At 39.7% G+C, this 18,096-nt stretch overlaps 1 protein-coding gene across 5 annotated transcripts in view; it reads left to right on the forward strand.

Annotated features, from left to right (window-relative positions):
* The window catches only part of Stil (STIL centriolar assembly protein), a 48,226-nt gene extending 31,079 nt beyond the window's left edge, over window positions 1–17,147 (forward strand). For 3 of the 5 annotated variants that reach the window (XM_059254725.1, XM_059254727.1, XM_059254728.1), the window contains 5 exons: window positions 1,572–1,737; window positions 4,258–4,486; window positions 9,689–9,881; window positions 11,739–11,989; window positions 15,207–17,147. In XM_059254725.1, the coding sequence (XP_059110708.1) occupies window positions 1,572–1,737; window positions 4,258–4,486; window positions 9,689–9,881; window positions 11,739–11,989; window positions 15,207–15,984 (1,617 nt within the window). In that variant the 3' untranslated portion in view covers window positions 15,985–17,147. The remainder of the gene's footprint in view (window positions 1–1,571; window positions 1,738–4,257; window positions 4,487–9,688; window positions 9,882–11,738; window positions 11,990–15,206) is intronic. The other 2 variants (XM_059254726.1, XM_059254729.1) reach the window with 1 other exon arrangement.
* Window positions 17,148–18,096: the final 949 nt, after the last annotated feature.

An 18,096-nucleotide genomic window follows, 5' to 3' on the forward strand; every position in this document is an offset into this window, starting at 1 on the left:
AAAACAAAAATAATCAACAACACAACAAATAAAGGGGGATGTCCTGCACTCCAGTAGATATTCAAGAAAAATTAAAACCCTGTACATACACTGCTGTGGTGGGACAGCCAGGAGATGCAGGGAGAGAGGAATCAAGCTGGAGCCAGCCTGAGCAATAGAGTGAGGCTTAGGTCACTGGGACTACTTAGCAAGACCCCATCTTAAAACAACAGGACAAAAATCAAAATAAAACAAAAAAACCCTGTGTATAAATGTCCATAGCATCATCATTCACAATAGGCCAAATTATAAACAGCCTGGTTGTCCATCAGCTTGCTAGATGGATTAACTCAGTGAGCATATCCACACAGTGGAATATTCAACAGTCAAAAGCATTGATAAATGCTGCAGTTAATCTTAAAAGCTTTATGTAAAGAGAAAGAAGCCAGACGCAAGGCTTAGTTAGTTCTGTCTACATGAAATGTCCAGAATCAACATACTGGAGAGCTAGGTGTGTTAGTGGGTACAAAGGGCAGGAGAGGGTAGTGGTAAGGAATGGAATGAATCATACTGAGATTTGTATAATTTGAAAAATGATCTTAAATTAATAGTGATTATTGTTTCACGTTTTGTGAATATACTATAAACTTCAGAATTGGTGAATTCTAATGTATATAAATTACATCTCTGTTTGAAAAGGGGGGAGGGAAGGCTCTTAATGTTGAGACCTCAGTGTTGCTACTTGTCATACAATCTCAACAGGTAACTGTAATGTTTCAAGTTTCTAACCCGTAAAATGAATTTTATTAGTATACTCTTCATGGAATTGTCACAGCCCTGTGGCATAGGGCTGGAGAGATGGCTCAGTGGTTAAGAGCACTGGCTACTTTCCTAAAGGACCCAGGTTCAGTTCCCAGTATCCACATGGTGGCGCACAACCAGGTTAACTGCTTGTAACTCAAGCCTCAGGGAATCCAATGCTCTCTTCTGGCCTCCATGGACATCAGGCATGTAGGTGTTCAGACATATATGCAGACAACACACTCATACACTTAAAATAAATAACTTGTGGTACAAGTGTCTTGCAGACAAGAACCAGACAGTGTTAGCTGTTGTTTGTTATTATTTTATTTCAATGTGGCCAAACATGAGCAGTTTTGACTAACCTTTATAAAAAGAATCTTGTGTAAAATGTTCAATTTTTGGTAAATGAAGCTCAGGGTGTGCCTCCATCTCCATTGGTATTTGATTTACAAGTGAAGTAGAAATAAAATGCATTGATTTGAAGTATTTGAATAAAAAGTATGATTTGAAGCCATTCAGACTTTTCTGCATAAGTGTCAATTTATGGATCCTAATCTAACCACCTGTATGCTTCACTTTTAAATTTATACTTAATGAAAGTGAGTCTTAGTAACTAAGGGTAATGGCTGTCTGCACTAAGTCTCATGGTATGGTTTAATTATATTGTGAGAAAACACAAGTTAAAAGTCATCTCTAATAACTGGAGTATTTGTAATTTGTTACTAAACTCTGCTACCAGTCTTGTTGATTGCCTTTGTCTATTTAATGCATGTTTTTAATTGATACAGATTCAGCGCTTATTGGAAGCACAGTCTCTAAATCCTGGCTCCCCTAAGACAAGCACTGTGGAAGAAACTGGGAAAGCAGCAAGACAGGTGGAGCTGGTTTCCATGGAAGCCCAGCCTTCGCCCGGCTTGCACATGAGAAAAAGTGTAAGCATTGCAGTGAGCACAGGTAACTTGATTTCAACTGTAAGAAATTAGTTTTTAATGCTTCTCACATTTGCGTTTTAAAAGAAAGGAATGGAGGAGGGAATGAGGAGATGGTTTAGTACAGTGCCTGCCACACAGCTTAAGGATCCAAGTTCAGATCTGCAGCACCCATGTGAAAAGCCAGGTGCAGTAATGAGCATCTATATATAATCCTGGGAAGAATGAGACAGTCTGGCTATCGCGTCTTGCCCAGCCAGTGAGCTGTGGGTTCAGTTCTCAAAATATAGGGTGGAGAATGGTGGAGAAAGACACCTGACAGTGACCTCTGCTATCCATATGTGTATGTACGTGTGTGTTCACACCAGCATACACACATGTACACACTCATACAGAACACACACAAAGTGAGGGGAAGTATAGTGGTTTTCTGTCTTATAAAATTCTGTATTTACTATATTGTAGTTGTGTTTGGTTGATTGGTTGGTTGGTTTGGTTTTGGTTTTGGTTTCTTTCAAGACAGGATTTCTCTGTGTATCCCTAGCTATCCTGGAATACTCAGTAGACCACTTTGGCCTCGAACTCACAGAGAGCTGCCTGCTTCTGCCTCTCGAGTGCTGGGATTAAAGGCGTGCACCATCACTGCCAAGTTCCAAAGCAAATTATTAATAGTCATTTGAACTAAGAATCTTTTAGAAGCATATTTATTTTATATATACTTAACTTTCTCTAAAGGTATAGAGTAGGCAGGACCTATTACAACTTTTTTAATTCTTTTTTTTTCCTAAAAAAATATGAATGCAAAGTTAAACCTTGATGTTATTGATTTATTATCTAAAATCACTCAAAACAAAATTTTTTCATGTGGTGAATGTCTGTAGTCCCAGTGCTCTGGAGCGTCTTGATTTTGCGGCCAGGTTGGGCTCTATACCTTGTCTCAAAAACAAATAAAAAGCTGGGTGGTGGTGGTGGTGGTGGTGGTGGTGGTGGTGGTGGTGGTGGTGGTGCACGCCTTTAATCCCAGCACTCCAGAGGCAGAAGCAGGTGGATCTCTATAAGTTCAAGGCCAGCCTGGTCTACAGAACGAGATCCAGGACAGGCACCAAAACTGCACAGAGAAACCCTGTCTCGAAAAACACCAAAAAAAAGAAAGAAAGAAAGAAAGAAAGAAAGAAAGAAAGAAAGAAAGAAAGAAAGAAAGAAAGAAAGAAAGAAAAAATAAAAGGAAAGGAAGAAAAAAACATTTCAACTTTCAACTTATATTCTTTGCTTCTTCAAACCATTACGTTAACAGTGTTGCCCAGGGTGGAAAATATACATGGGTTGTGGTACAAGAGATTATGTAAATCTGTTTTTCTTCTAGCTTTATGTGTATGAGTTTTTTACCTGCATATATGTGTGTATGTCCACCAGCTGTATGTTTGATGCTAGCAGAGGTCAGAAGAGGTCGTTAGATCCTGTGGAACTGGAGTTGAGGATGGTTGTGAATAACCATATGAGTGTTGGCAGCCAATCCCAGGTCTTCTGCAAGAACAATTGCTCTTAACCAGTGAGACTTCTTTCCAGCCCAATTAATTTTTCTTATGTATAATGGAAAAGGTCAGACTAGCATATCAAACTGGTGACTTCACAGAAGTGGTGAAGCTAGGTAAAAATAAAATGAGTTTATGTAACATAAAGTATAAATAAATAGGATGTAGATTGGCTCTGAAAGCATGTACAAATGGCTCATGACATTAGAGAAGCACTGGATTTTTGTTTGGTTTTTTTAAATGTGTATGTGTTTTATATGCATGTGTGCACATGTGTGTTCAGGTGTGCTGAACCTTGTAGGTATGAATAGATGCCAGAAGTTGATATCAGTCTGCCTTCTCATTTGCATCTCTGCTTTATTTTTTGAGACAGAGTCTTTCTTAAACCTGATACTTGCTGTTTCAGTTAGGCTGCTGGCCAGCGGGTGGCATTTAAATGGGTGCTAGGGACCCAAATTCAGGTCCTTGTGCAAGCAGTTCGCACACTGAGCTGTCTCCTTATCCCCAGAGCACTTGAATTTTTAAATACCCACCTGATAGTGTGTGTGTGCCTTGTGGACAGTTTCCCAGAACACTCTACTTAAGGATCAAAACCAGAGAACCTATGAATTTACAGATCTTTGATTTTTTTTTCATGTATATTTTTTCTCCTGGGGTATTTCCAATTTATTTTGAGACAGACTCCCACTGATGTAACCCAAATTGGCCTTGAACTCAATACATATCCTCAGCTTCTTGAGTGCTGAATTACAGGCAAGCCACTGTACCTTAATTGGAGGAGCAGAGACTGCTCTTGAGCAAGCAGGACACAGGATGTCCCCTTTCCTTGCCACTGGTTTTCTCTCTTTCATCTATTTCTGCCTTTCATCTATTTCTCTTTGTGGCATTTTCTTTAGGTCATTTGAAACAGTGTAATTTTGTTAAGACCATGTAGATGATCTTTACAAGCTTTTACACTTGTCCTTTCTCTAGTTGACTCTTTGTTCTAGTATCTGAATTCATTTAACCTCTAGGTGCTAGCTTGTTTTGGAATGCGGCGGGTGATGACCAAGAGCCTGACCCACAGCTAAAGCAAGATGACACCAAGATTTCCAGTGAAGACATGAATTTTTCTGTTGATATTAATAACGAAGTGACAAGTCCACCAGGTAGTGCATCTTCATTAAAAGCAGTTGATATTCCCAGTTTTGAAGAAAGCAACCTTGCTGTGGAAGAATTTAATCATCCACTTCCTGAATCCAAGTAAGAGCCTTCCATTCATTGTTTCACTTACCTTGTTTTTTGTTTTTTGTTTTTAAACATTTTCTTTCTTTGCTGTGCTAAGAATTGAATATATTTTATATTTGGGGGCTGTGTTTTGTTTTGTGGGGGGGTTGTTTCTTGTTTATTTGAGACTGGGCTCTATGTAGTTCTGGCAGTCCTGGACCTCACTTTATATAGACTGGCCTTGAACTCACAAAGATCTACCTTTCTCTGCCTCTTGGAATTAAAGGTGCATGCCCTTTGCCCAGCTTAGAATGTGATTTTTACATTTATATACATAGTACAGAATAATTAAATCTGGCAATCAAAATTATGACCTCATCTACTTTTTGTGGTGAAAACATTTAAAATCTGCTCTGTAATTCTGAAGTATAGCATGCACTATTATTTATTACAGTCACCAATGTACACATTTTCTTCCTCTTTGAGTCATTGATATACTACTGCATTTTCATTGATGTCTTTACAAAGTAAGTGTCAGTATAATGGAGAATTCTCAACTCTCTTCAGCTGTCCTCTAAGCCAACTGTTGGATGTGTTAATCTGAATGAATCCCAACATCTAAAAAAAGCTTCAGCATTCTCTGTGCTCAGACCTCACCTTCGAGATTCTGATAGTACAGAGTTCCAAGGGACCATGCAATTATATTTGAAAGAGACAACTACTTACATTTAAAATGCCATTTTATATGTTTGCTTCAAAATAATAAATGAACTGACTAAATATAGAAACAAAACAAAATTAACAAAATGGTAAATTTTGAAACATTGCATATGATGTTTTGTTAAACACTTTACACTTATGTTTGAAGTTTTTCCATTATGAAATTTTCTATTAATGATTCCAAAGTAATTTAGATCCTCAGTAAATCTGGCTGGCAAAATTTAGCAAGTGTTCTTTAAAATAGCATGAGACAAGCAGTAGATTTTTTTTTTTCAGATTAAAAGCCTTGTGATACTAACTGATATTTTAAATTATTTGATTATATAATAGTTAATGAATTTGTACCTCTAAAAAACTAAGAGAAACACGACTTTTATTTTATAATACTGTTTTGATCACAGATTCAATTAAATGTTCATGTGAGTACTAGTTAATTTAAAAACCTTTTGTGTACATGTGTACATCTCCCCAGCAAAATTGAGTTCCTGGAGCAGGGTGGTGATCATATTTATTTCTCTATCTTTGACACAGTATCTCCCCATGTTAGCTCATTCATTCATTCATTTAGACAGTCCAGCTGTCCTAGAACTTGATATGTAGCACAAGCTGGCTTTGAATTCTTGATCTTCTTGCCTCAGCCTCCTGAGGGCTGGGATTATAGGTATGCACTACCATGTCCAGCTCATGTTAGCGTCTAAATAAATGTTTACTGACAGAAAGAGCCCCAAGTCTTTATACATTTTATTTAGAATAATGTCAGAAACTCAAAAAAGAACCATGATTTACCTTTTATCTTCCCTGAATTATTTCTCTTTTTTAATTAATTAATTTTTATGAGTGTGAATATTTTACCTGCATGTATATCTGTGCACCATGTACTTGCAGAGGTTAGAAGAGGGCATTGAGTCCCCTGGAATTTAAATTACAGATGATTGCGAGCTGTTATGTGGATGCTAGGAACCAAACCCAGGTCCCCTGGAAGAGCAGCCAGTGCTCTTAACCATTGAGCCATCTCTCCAGCCTTTTCCTTGACTTAATTCTGTAAACTAAAGAATACTTTCTAGAATTAAGGTTTTCAAATCTGTGAAAATCTCCAATCCTTTGGCAGTTTTTAACTTCAGAAAAGGACCTAATTTAACTGACAGAATGAAGCTAATTGCTTTTTCAGAACAATTAATCGGCTTTATTGATTGTAACACCTAACAAGATGTAGATCTAGTCTCCCCCCACTTTTTTTAAAGCATATTTAGAATTAATACTATCTCTAGGCCAGATGTGGACTTAGAATATGAAGGCAGGACAGTCATGAGTATGAGGCCAGCACAAACACTGTAGACAGACCCTGTCCTTAAAAAAAAAAAAAAAAAAAAAGTCATTTCCAGATCTGTGCACGGTGAGTTGGTACTTCTCTGCCCCCTGGCTGACTGCTGACTCATGCTGTGACTTCACTGCTGAGTATTCATCGGTGGCACATAGCTCCCCATGCTCTGGTCCCCCTTGGACATCTGCTAGATCAGTCTTTGTGGTGTTGGAGCAGTTTCTGAAGATAAGTTTATTGGCTGTGCAGCTTAATTGGTTATTGATTACTCTTTTCCAATGGATAGTGATGGTATAAGGCTTCTGTAGAGACATTCTTTAAAGCAGATTTCAAGAAGCCATGCTTTGGATGTACTGACATATTGGAGTCATCCTTTACATGTGTGTTTTAATCTTACTTTTTTTGAGGTTTAAAATCTTTCGTGTCATCTTTTCCAGCTTTTGTTCTTATTTACTAGTTTAGACACCCAGATAAATCTTTTTAAACTCTCGAGCACACAGTGTAGCCCAGTGTCAAGAGCACACTCTCTGGCTGAAGCTTCCAATATGAGTCATGACAGTATGACCATGGACTGCTCTCACAATCTCTAGTTGACTGTTTTCTCACCTGTAAGATGGGAATAATAAAGGCACCTATTCTGAGATGATTATGAGAATTAGATGTTGATATGTGTAAATGGTCAGAACAGTGTCTGCAGCTCTATAGCCAGCATTTAGTGGAAGGTGAATACTGAGAAGCCGTTAAGGAGAAGTTGTGTGGCTCACCACTTCAGAGGCTCCAGTCCTTGACGCTGGCTCCATTGCTGTGGGCCATTCTGACACCTATGGAAGGACCCAGCTGCTCACCTCATGGCAAGTGGAATGCAGTGGGACACAGAGAACCTGAGCTCATGAGTGGACTCTATCCTGATTTTCTGCACCCTGACCCCCGGCTGACTGGATGGTGCTGTTCACATTCAGGGCAGCTTTTCTCTCAGTTGCTGTTCCTCTCTGAAAATGCCCTCACAGACACCTAGAAATGTGCTTTAGGAATCTCCTAATGGTCCTTCAGGCCAATTGGCAGGCAAGACTATTAATCATTACAGAATTTAATCATGTTGGCCATTTAGCTAAAAATGGAATAAGACAAGTTTGATAATTGGCATGGCCTCTCCATCAGAATAAAAACAGTGTGGCCCTGGATGCTCTAGAAAGTACAGCATAAGCCAAGCCATCCTTCATCTTGTGGCAGGTGTTAGCCAACATGCCTGGCTTTTGGATGACATGGTTTTTGGGTTTTGGTGTTTGGTTTGGTTTTTTGAGGCAGGTTTTCTCTGTGTAGTCCTGGCTGTCCTGGAACTCAATTTATAGACCAGACTGGCCTCAAACTCAGAGATCCACTGGGATTAAAGGTGTGCACCACCATGCCCAGCCTTATCTTCAACATTTTTAAGAGTTGAGTGTTTTGATTTTTTTTTAAGATTTATTTATTTGTTATGTATACAGAAGAGGGTGCCAGATCTCATTACAGATAGTTGTGAGCCATCATGTGGGTGCTGGGAATTGAACTCAGGACCTCTGGAAGAACAGTTGGTGCTCTTAACCTCTGAGCCATCTCTCCAGCCCGAGTGTTTTGATTTTTAATGGTCAATGCTGAGAACACCACTGCACATAAACACATAATACAAAATGACAAGTATATTTAGGGTCATTTCAAAATCAAATCTTCTAACACGATACAATCAAAAAATAAACTAATTTAATACTTACACATTGAAGAAGGATAATAAGAAAATATTAAAAGTCTTTGTTTAAACCATTATGTTTCTATAAGAACAGAAAACATTGTGTATACAAAGAAACACTGTAGTTCATAACGTACAGTAATCTTGAATCTGAGTCACAGCATTTTCAACAGCTTCCCTTGAAGTTTCAAGGTGTGATGAGCGTGCACAATGCAGTGTGTGTGTGTGTGTGTGTGTGTGTGTGTGTGTGTGTGTGCTGTGTGTTCAGAACAAAGGCTTCAGTGAAGTCAGTTGATGCAATATGGACAAACACTGCCAGAACCAACTCTGATTTTATCTTGGGATGGTTGTTACCTGCCTAGAACTCAAGATTCTCCTCTTTCTGCCTCCTAAGTGACAAGACTACAGCCAGTGGGGTTGGAGAGATGGCTAAGCAGTTAAGAATGCTTACTGCTTTCTAGAGGATCTGAATTTGGTTTCCAGCACCCAGGTCAGGTGGTTCGCAACAGCCTGTAACTCTAGCCCCAGGAGAACCCAATGGCTCTGACCTCCGCAAGTGCCCCCCACACATGCACATACCAACACACACATAATGTAAAAATAATTTGGTGGCTCAGGGGTTAAGAGCACTAACTCTTCTTGCAGAGGTTCCTGGTTCTTTTCCTAGCTGAGACATCTAACAAACACCTAGAATTCCAGTTCCAGGGAGCCTGACTTCCTTTGGCCTCATTGGGCCCCTGCATGCACTTGGTGCATATAAACTTGCACAGGCATACAAACACATAAATAACTAAAAGATTCCAGTCCTGTGCCACCATATCTAGCCACTTTTCTCTTTTCTGTAAGAGCCACGGGTTAGTGTTCTAACAAGAAATGAGCTTATAATGCTACTTCTCCCAGTCGTTTTATTTTTTTTTAATTTGAAAGCGATAAATGCTCTAAATAAAGTTGAAAAAATAAAAGCATAAAGAAGAAATGCCATCAACTAAATAATGTGATTAATAATTGTGGCTTGTGAACCTTGAATGGGCAAGAACCAATTCTATTTTAAAACTTGAAGTGAGTAAATTATATATTTAAAATGTTTAGATATCCTAAAAGGTTTTGCTGTATCGAATGTAGATGATATCACCTTGTTTCTAGCCTTCAGTAAAAGTTGTCTTAAATGGGACAACAGATAACTTAGTAAATTAATGACAGATAGCTTAATAAAACAGTACTGTAGTCTGGTTTATGAGCAGCCTGTCAAGGTAGTATTTATTTACCTTGCTAAGAGTTAAATGTTCAGCCAGGCAGTGATAGGAGTGGTTGGTGGTACACACCTTTGATCCCCGTCTCAAAAAAAAAAAAAAAAAAAAATTGAATATACAAACCAAGTGCTGCTTGGGTCTTACTACTTTCTTCCAAAATTACTGTACTTCAAGTATATGTTAAAAGTGTCTTGATAACTAATGCTAACCCTGCATGTCCTTTCAAGCAGCTCTTCAGAACAGAGAAAAGAACCTGATGTGCCTGTGTTCTTCCCGAATGCTTTGCTGGCTGAGAGTGTGAGCATGTGCTTACAGGCTGAGCCAACAGAGGGAGCCAGTAACAGCACTGAATCACCAGGGGGACCAAAAGTTGAGCCTAATTGGCCAGCAGATGACCAGAAAATTTACCAGGACTTGTTGGTAAGTAAGTGTAGACCATTTCATCTTTTGTGAGGTGGTTATTTAATATAGGAAATACTAGTTAAATTTTCTCTAGGTTTAAACTGATTGAGATCTTGAAACAGAATCACTTTTCGACTATTTAACAATATAATTTTTTAGCTTTTCATAAATTTTGATAACCTAAATTGTCAGCTTTCTAGTCATCAGATACTTAGCCAGAACAAACAATATTTCTTCTAAAAATAAAAATGTTACTATTCTGCCAAATTCACTCTATAGTTGGAACTAGGGGGAAAAGACAAGCAACTTGAGTTTGTGAGGAATTTGAAAATAGTGGAATATTTATGATATAATGAACTGATTTCAGTTCAGGTAGGCAGATAATTAATAAAGATTTAGCTTAGTTTAAGAAAGGAGACCAAGCTAAGTAGATAATCTAGCAATGACTGAGCTAGTCTGTGCCTTTGAGAACAGGGGGCACCAGTGACAGACACGACAGGCTGAGAGGTGCAGAAAAGCAACAACCCAGAATGAACAGAATAGACTTCTTGGCTAGCTGAGAATGTGAATGGGTGCTTAAGGTTCACTTCTATCAATGGGAAGACTTGGAATGTCTTGTTTCCCTATTTGCAGTTGGCAATTAGTTAAACATGCATGAATGGAGTTCTGTGTATTCATCAGCAAATAGTATTTGTTATTTGCCTGATAGGTCCTAGACTAGTGCTAGCTTGTATGCTCAGGGAGTGAAATATTGCTGAATGTCATGAATTCAGAGTACCTTAAGTTGTTGGTGTTTTATAAAATGTGAAAAAGAGCCTAATTGCAAAAATAACAAAGTTTGTTTTATAATCTGAGGAAGCATATTGCCAACTTGCAAATGCATGATTTAAATATATTAGTAATTTTTTTAAATTTTGCTTTTTGTTTTATTGTAAGGTTTGAGGCGAGGACAGGGTTTTACTATGTACTACAAGCTGTTCTTGAACTTGTGACTCCTATCTCAGCCTCCTGAGGGCTGAGATTACAGGTGTGTATGCCTAGACCTGTTATTTGTTAATAATAATACTTTTATTTTATTCTTCAAGAATTTCATACAAACCAAATGTGGTAGCGCACACCTTTAATCCCAGCACTTGGGAGACAGAGTCAGGCGGATCTCTGTGGGTTTGAGGTCAGCTTGGTCTATATAGTGAGTTCCAGGACAGCCAGAGTTACATAGTTGTCTCTAAATAGATAGATAGATAGATAGATAGATAGATAGATAGATAGATAGATAAGAACTTCATATAGGTTCATGTTCATCCCTTACTCCCTTTTTTACTTGTTGGCTTTTTAAGTGACATCTTCTCTTTCCTGTAGGGTCTGATGAAATCATTAAGATGGGCTCCTATTTAAAAGTAAACAATAATCCAGCTGCTGTGGTAGCTCATTCCTCTAATCTCAGCACTCAGTGGGCAGAGGGGGTAGGTCTCTGTGAGCTTAAGGTTGGCCTTGAAATTTTGTCTCAAAAAAAAAAAAAAGCCAACAAAGAAAAGCAGAGAAGGAAAGAAAGCTGTATAATTGCAAGTATACTAGATACTTTATAGAATTTGACAAGATAATATTTAGCCTACCTTGTGGCATTCTCCTAAAATCTCAAGGTTGAGGGCTAGAAAGGGGGCTCAGCCATTCAGAAAGCTTACTCTCTAAGAGGGCTGGAGATTGATTCCCAGCACCCAGGTCAGGTGGGTCACAACCACTTACACTCTACCTTCAAAGGCACCCACATGCACACAAACATACACATAAATAAATAATGAGTAAATCTTAAAAAACAAAAACAAAAACCCTCAAGAGTGTTAGTGATTTTTAAATGCATTCTTTTTCTTTCCATAGGGTAAAGTGAACCACCTACTAAATAACTCCTCCCAAGAAATTGATCAACCACCTACCAAAGCAGTAGTTATCAACCATGAATGCACCAAAACCCAAAATATTCACCATATAAGAAAAAAAAAGCCCAATTCAGGACTGGTAGACAAAGACTGTGTACTCAGTGCAACTATTAAACAGCTAAGGAGCCTGGGAGTGAAAATTGATTCTCCCACTAAAGTGAAGAGAAATGCACAGAAAGTGGATCATGCCAGGTAACTTGTTTTAAAAGATGAATAAATGGTAGGTATGTTTCAGCACTCCTGAAGGAGTGTGCCTGCGGATTTGTCATTTATGAGGACCTGCTGTATATGGAAGCAAATATCATGTTTACATTTTCAGTCTTCTAGTGGGATGAAGCTACATAAAGAAGTCACCTGAGGATGGTTGCTCTATTGATTTATTCTTTTATTGGTATCTTTCCTCGATAAAGTTGCCAACAAAACACTGGAAAAGAGAAATGAGTTTTATTGGCAGTGTCTGGAAGTGTCTCTGGAGGTAGTTGAGATGCACCAGTTCCCAGTGTTCAGTTGTACACACTGCTGTTAGAAAGCATGGGCATTCCTTTTGGCAGTGTGCAGCCAATGATTAGACCCCTTCTGTTTAGATTCCTCTGTGCCAAAGATGACCTCAGCATATATACACCTGTTAAAAAGAGAATTGCGGCAGGTTTTCTCTTGGGCCACCAACCATTATGACACAGAGACTTATTAGTTATGAATACTTGGCCTTGTCTTATGCTTGTCCCACTAGCTCTTATAACTTAAATTAACCTGTTTCTCTTCATCTACATTTTGCCTTATACCTTTTTACCTTTCTTTCATTCTGTATGTCCTACTCCATGTCTGGCTGGCTGGGGCTGCCTGGCTGGCTGCCCCCGGGCATCTCCCTTTCTTTCTCCCTTGTTCTCTCTCACTCTCTTCTACTTATTCTCTTTGCCTGCCACCCCCACCTATCCCTCTACTGCCTAGCTGTTTGCTGTTCAGCTTTTTATTAGATCCATCAGGTGCCTTAGGTGTGGGAGCCCGTTTTCGGGTTCCTCGTGGCTTTACCCAGCAGGTCCGCATAGAGGATGATTAGACCACGGGCCTGAGTGCAGGTGTCTGAGATGGTCTGCACTTGGCTGTGCTGGGGGAGGAGGTCTTTTGCTCCACCCCTTGGCATCTCTATAAAAACCCTGGGACAGAGACAGTTGGGGCCCGTTGGAAAAGGTTCCAGGCCCTTTCGAGGCTATCCTTTATTTTCTATCTGTTTATCTCTGCAAAATTCTCCACAATAAATCCTTCTATCTAATATTTCCTGCTGCTCACACTCAAGAAAACTCTGGGGAGCTGTGGGGTTGGTGGGTAAATGCCTCACACTTAGGCAGGCAAGATAAAACAGCAGCACATACTCACATAGTTAAACAAATGTAACACATCTTTGTCTAGTTAAAGTAATATTCCACAACAAAGATAAAATCTGGAAATTATTAAGCTAGTAAGTTTTCTGATAATTGCTTTTGTTGTTAGAAACCTAACAAAATTTCCTAGTTTAAAAAACAGACAGTATGAGGCAATATAAGATAAAATACAGGGCTGGAGAGATGGCTCAGAGGTTAAGAGCACTGACTATTCTTCCAGAGGTCCTGAGTTCAATTCCCAGCAACCACATGGTGGCTCACAACCATCTGTAATAAGATCTGGTGCCCTCTTCTGGCCTGCAGGCATACGTGCAAACAGAACACTGTAAACATAATAAATAAATAAATCTTTAAAAAAAAAAAAAAAAAGATAAAATACAAAAGCTCCTGTTCCCTCAAACTCTTCAATCTGTCTCATTCATGTCTGCTTTAAGCATTTCTTTCATATTCTTCTAAAAAGGTTATTTGGGTCAGGGCTGGGAACTGAACTGGGACCCTGAAAGAGCAGCAAATGCTCTTGACTTCGGAACCATCTCCCAGCCCTTCTCCTGTTTTTGACAGCTGTATAATATTCTGTTGTACCCGTGTCTATAATGTGTTTTGAACCCTCATCCTCTCTCACTGAATGTTTAGGCCAAATCTCTTGTGTACCATTTAAGTCAATATTAAGCAAATGTCATTCTACAAGTACTTGTTCAAATTAAAGTTATAATAGGTGTTTTACTATTGCTTGCCAAATATTTATACTCATTATTTATTTGCTTGTTTCGCTCTCCTCTCTCTCTCTCTCTCTCTCTCTCTCTGTCTGTCTCTCTCTCTGTCTCTGTGTGTGTGTGTGTGTGTGTGTGTGTGTGTGTGTGTGTGTGTGTTGGTATGTAAGTGATCAGGGAACAGCTTGGAGTCTTCTTCTACCGTGGGGTCATTAGTTTTAGCAGCAAGTACCTTTACCAAGGAGCCATCTCAAAGGCCCTGACAATTTTATTTCTGAACGGAAAGACAGAGACCCTGTGACATCTGTGACCATGTAGTGGTTTCTCCAGTTCTAGGAGATCCAGTGCTCTCTTCTGGCCTATAGGTACCAGGCACATATGTGATGCACATATATACACACAGGCAAAACATTCATACACATAAAATTAAAACAAATCAGCCGGGCGGTGGTGGCGCACGCCTTTAATCCCAGCACTCGGGAGGCAGAGCCAGGTGGATCTCTGTGAGTTCGAGGCCAGCCTGGGCTACCAAGTGAGTTCCAGGAAAGGCACAAAGCTACACAGAGAAACCCTGTCTCGAAAAAAACCAAAAAAAAAAAAAAAAAAAAAAAAAAATTAAAACAAATCTTGAAGAAAAAAAGCATGAGAAAGAACTACATATACCTGTTGGAATTCACAAGTTCTCCATGCTTTCTATGCAGAACCGTGTTTATTTGAGCAACTCATTATATAGCCCAGGTTCATTGTTCTCTTGTCTCAGCCTCTTGCTAGATTACAGACATGATTAAGACTCCCATTAGGGAGTAACTATTAGATAATGCAATAATGTATTTTCTCCCTTCCTTTCTTCCTTCTTCCCTCCCTCCCTCCCTTCCTTCCTTCCTTCCTTCCTTCCTTCCTTCCTTCTTTTTTTTTTTTTGTTTTCTGTTTTGTTATGCTTTTTGAAAGGTTCTTGTGTAGCCCAAGTTGGTCTTGAACTGATTATCCTACCTCAGCCTCCCAAGGACTGGGATAGCAGGCCTGCAGCACCACTCCCAGCCTGGTAATGTGTTTCTTCACGATGACCATCTTATGTGCATGCTGTCAGTGTAAAACATTGAAACTGGCAAGCCAGTAATCTGCATTCAGTCTGTGAATACAGATTACCTCCCAGTTATAGTGTATACCCTGAATGTGTGTCTGCCCATGAGGACTTAAATCTGAGGAGTCAGTTAAAAAGCCCCAGTAAGCTTAAAGCTGAAACCTTTGTTACTTTCACAGAGTGAAACTCTTACTACTTAAAATAAGGTTAAAAGCTGCCTTACTTTTTGTGTCTTGCAGTGTTTTGGCATGTATCAGCCCAGAAGCAGTGGTCTCTGGATTAAACTACATGTCATTTGCTAATATTGGCATGAGCGGCTTAAGTCCCACTGGTGTGGATTTGAGCATGGAGGCAAATGCTATAGCTCTGAAATACTTGAATGAAAATCAGCTGTCACAACTGTCTCTCGCTCGATCAAACCAAAATAACTGTGACTCATCTTTTGGCCTTCTACATATTAATTCAGACAGAAGCACAGTGGGGCTTAGCTTAGTTTCACCAAGCAACATGTCATTTGCAACCAAAAAATACATGAAGAGATATGGTCTCTTGGAAAGCAATGACAACAGTGAGGATGAAGAGTCCTCCAGCCATGCAGACAGTGAGATGGACCATGTGTTGAACAGAAACCCTGCATGCAGAGCTGTGCAACTCGGTCATCAGAAAGTGCCTTCTCAGAATGCCTGTGAAAAAGCTCTGACTAACTGTGACTCCGAGGACATGCACACAGATATGCCAGTATTGAGAAATATCACAAATGAGGCTGTGCAGCCTAGAGCAACAGAGCAGGTGAAGGAAGACCCTGCTTTTTCCTTAAGGAATCTTAAACCAGATCCTGCAGTGAACCTCCGAACTGGAAAAGCAGAGTTTACTCGACATCCTGAGAAGGAAAATGAAAGTGAAATTTTTCCTGGAACCTTGCAGCCTCCTGAGACGTTAAAGCAAATGAATAGCATGAATTCAGTGGGCACCTTCTTAGATGTGAAACGTCTCAGACAGTTACCGAAGCTGTTTTAACTCTTTACTCCTCCTTTATGATGTGAGGACTAGGTGTGTACTGACAGCACTTAAGGAGGCCAGACCTTTGGGATCTCTTTTTTGGTTTGTTTTTGAGACAAGGTTTCTCTCTGTAGTCCTGGCTGTCCTGGAACTTGCTCTGTAGACCAAGCTGGCCTTGAACTCAGAGATCTGCCTGCCTCTACCCGCCAAGTGCTAGATAAGATTAAAGGTTTACACCACCATTGCCTGGCCATGACCTTTGGGATTTCTAATAACTAAGCATCTGTTTCCTGTTTGCAGCTAATTATAGTAACATTGGTCAGCAGGTGACCCACTTGTGAAATGCCTGGTTAGTGGGAAGGCTGGGTTTGTTCTGCATCACTGAGCCTAAAGCAAAAGTAAAACAACAACCCTAAGATCAGGTATTGCAGCAAATCAAGTTCAAATGTACTCCCTATACCCCAGGACCTCGCATGTACTAATGGGCTCTGTTAGTGAGCCCCACCTCTGAGCTACATCCTCAGCTAGGTAGGTTTTTGTGAGACAGGGTCTCAGTATGTACCTAGGCTGGCTTCAGACTTAGAATCCTTCTGTTTTCCACATCTGGCTCAGGTATGCACTTTACCTAGTATCTCCCAAAGACAATTTCTTACATGATCATAGTAAGTTTCAAAACCAAGATATTACTGTAGGCACAATACTGAGTAAACCACAGAACTCTCTGTTGTCTTTGGTTATTTGGTGGGAAGAGGCAGTGCTGGTGCTTGAACCCAGGACCTCATATCAAGTGTTCTAGCACTGAACTTCATACTTCATTCCATGAGGTGTACCGCTGATTTGCATTGTTTGTGTATAGAGACATGAAATTATATCACATAGCTTCCATTAACCTAAAACACATCCTCCCTCTAATCCCTACCCTTGATAGTCCATGATCTTTTTACCATCAGCAGAATGTTTTTTGTCATTAAAAAAGTGTTTCATAAACAGAACTGTACTTTTAAAATGTCTTTTTTTTATTTAGCATTATACCTTTTGAAATGTACTGCCTTTCTCCCACTAATGTCCTGAGATCTGTCCAGGTGTTGAATGTGTCAATAATTCTTTACTTCCGCTCCCCTCAAGTTGTTTTAAATTGTTATTTCTAAATATAAAATAAAACTATCTGCATTCACTTGAAAGATGCAGGTCTCTGCTAAGGTTACAATGTGGTGTCTTGTGTTAAAGTTTGGCTCGTAAACTCAAAGCAGCAGACTTGTTTTCTGAATGTCTTTCTAACCCAGCTCTGGCTTCCTGAGACGGTGCTCGAAGAGAACTATTGCTGGTTAGCAGGGTCAGGGAGCCGGGGACCAGTTGGCATCCCTTTCCCTCCTTCATTGCCGCAGTTTGAAGTCACGGTTAGACACAAGTGACAGCGCCGTTTCCTCCATGTTCCTTACATTCCCAGTGAGTAGTAGAATTGTCGGTGCTCTCTTTAAATGGAGCCCTCCAAGGTTCACCCAAAAAATGAATGTGGGTGCCATTTGTATTACACTTTGAAAACAGAATACTAAGCCAGGTATGGTGGCCCATGCCTTTAATCCCAGCATTCAGGGGGCAAAGGCAGGTTCTCTACAGGTTCTAAGCCAGCCTGGTCTACAGAGCAAATCTTAGGATAGCCAGAGCTACAAAGAGAGACCTTGTCTCAAGGAGGGAAAAAAAGAACAAAGAAAAAGAAAAGATAATGTTAATGGACTAGCCAACAGCCTCAACAACTCTTCCTGTGAATCTCTCTTTTTTATGCCAAACAAGAAGCTGTTTGTTAGGACTGTGCAAATAGCCTGAGTTAGGAAGAATTTAATCTCACCACCTAATTGAATGCTTCTGGTAAGATGTTTAAGCGTTTTCAAACTGAGTTTCGACCACAGATTAATTCAACAAAACATCTTTCTACTTAGTGCTTGCTAAGGACCATCAATAAAGCCTACGCTAGAAAGTTCTGTAAGAGGCTTGCTTCTGTGAGCAAGCAAGGGAAGTTAGTTGCCCTTGGGTGTATTTGGCAGAAGCATTAGTACAGGGGAAACTGCATTAAAAGACTGGAGATGTTTGCCCATTGAGTGGCATTTCTCAGGATTTCTATCTCCTAGCCCC

The sequence above is a fragment of the Peromyscus eremicus genome, chromosome 2 (assembly GCF_949786415.1).
Source record: "Peromyscus eremicus chromosome 2, PerEre_H2_v1, whole genome shotgun sequence".
NCBI classification, from domain to species: Eukaryota; Metazoa; Chordata; class Mammalia; order Rodentia; family Cricetidae; genus Peromyscus; species Peromyscus eremicus.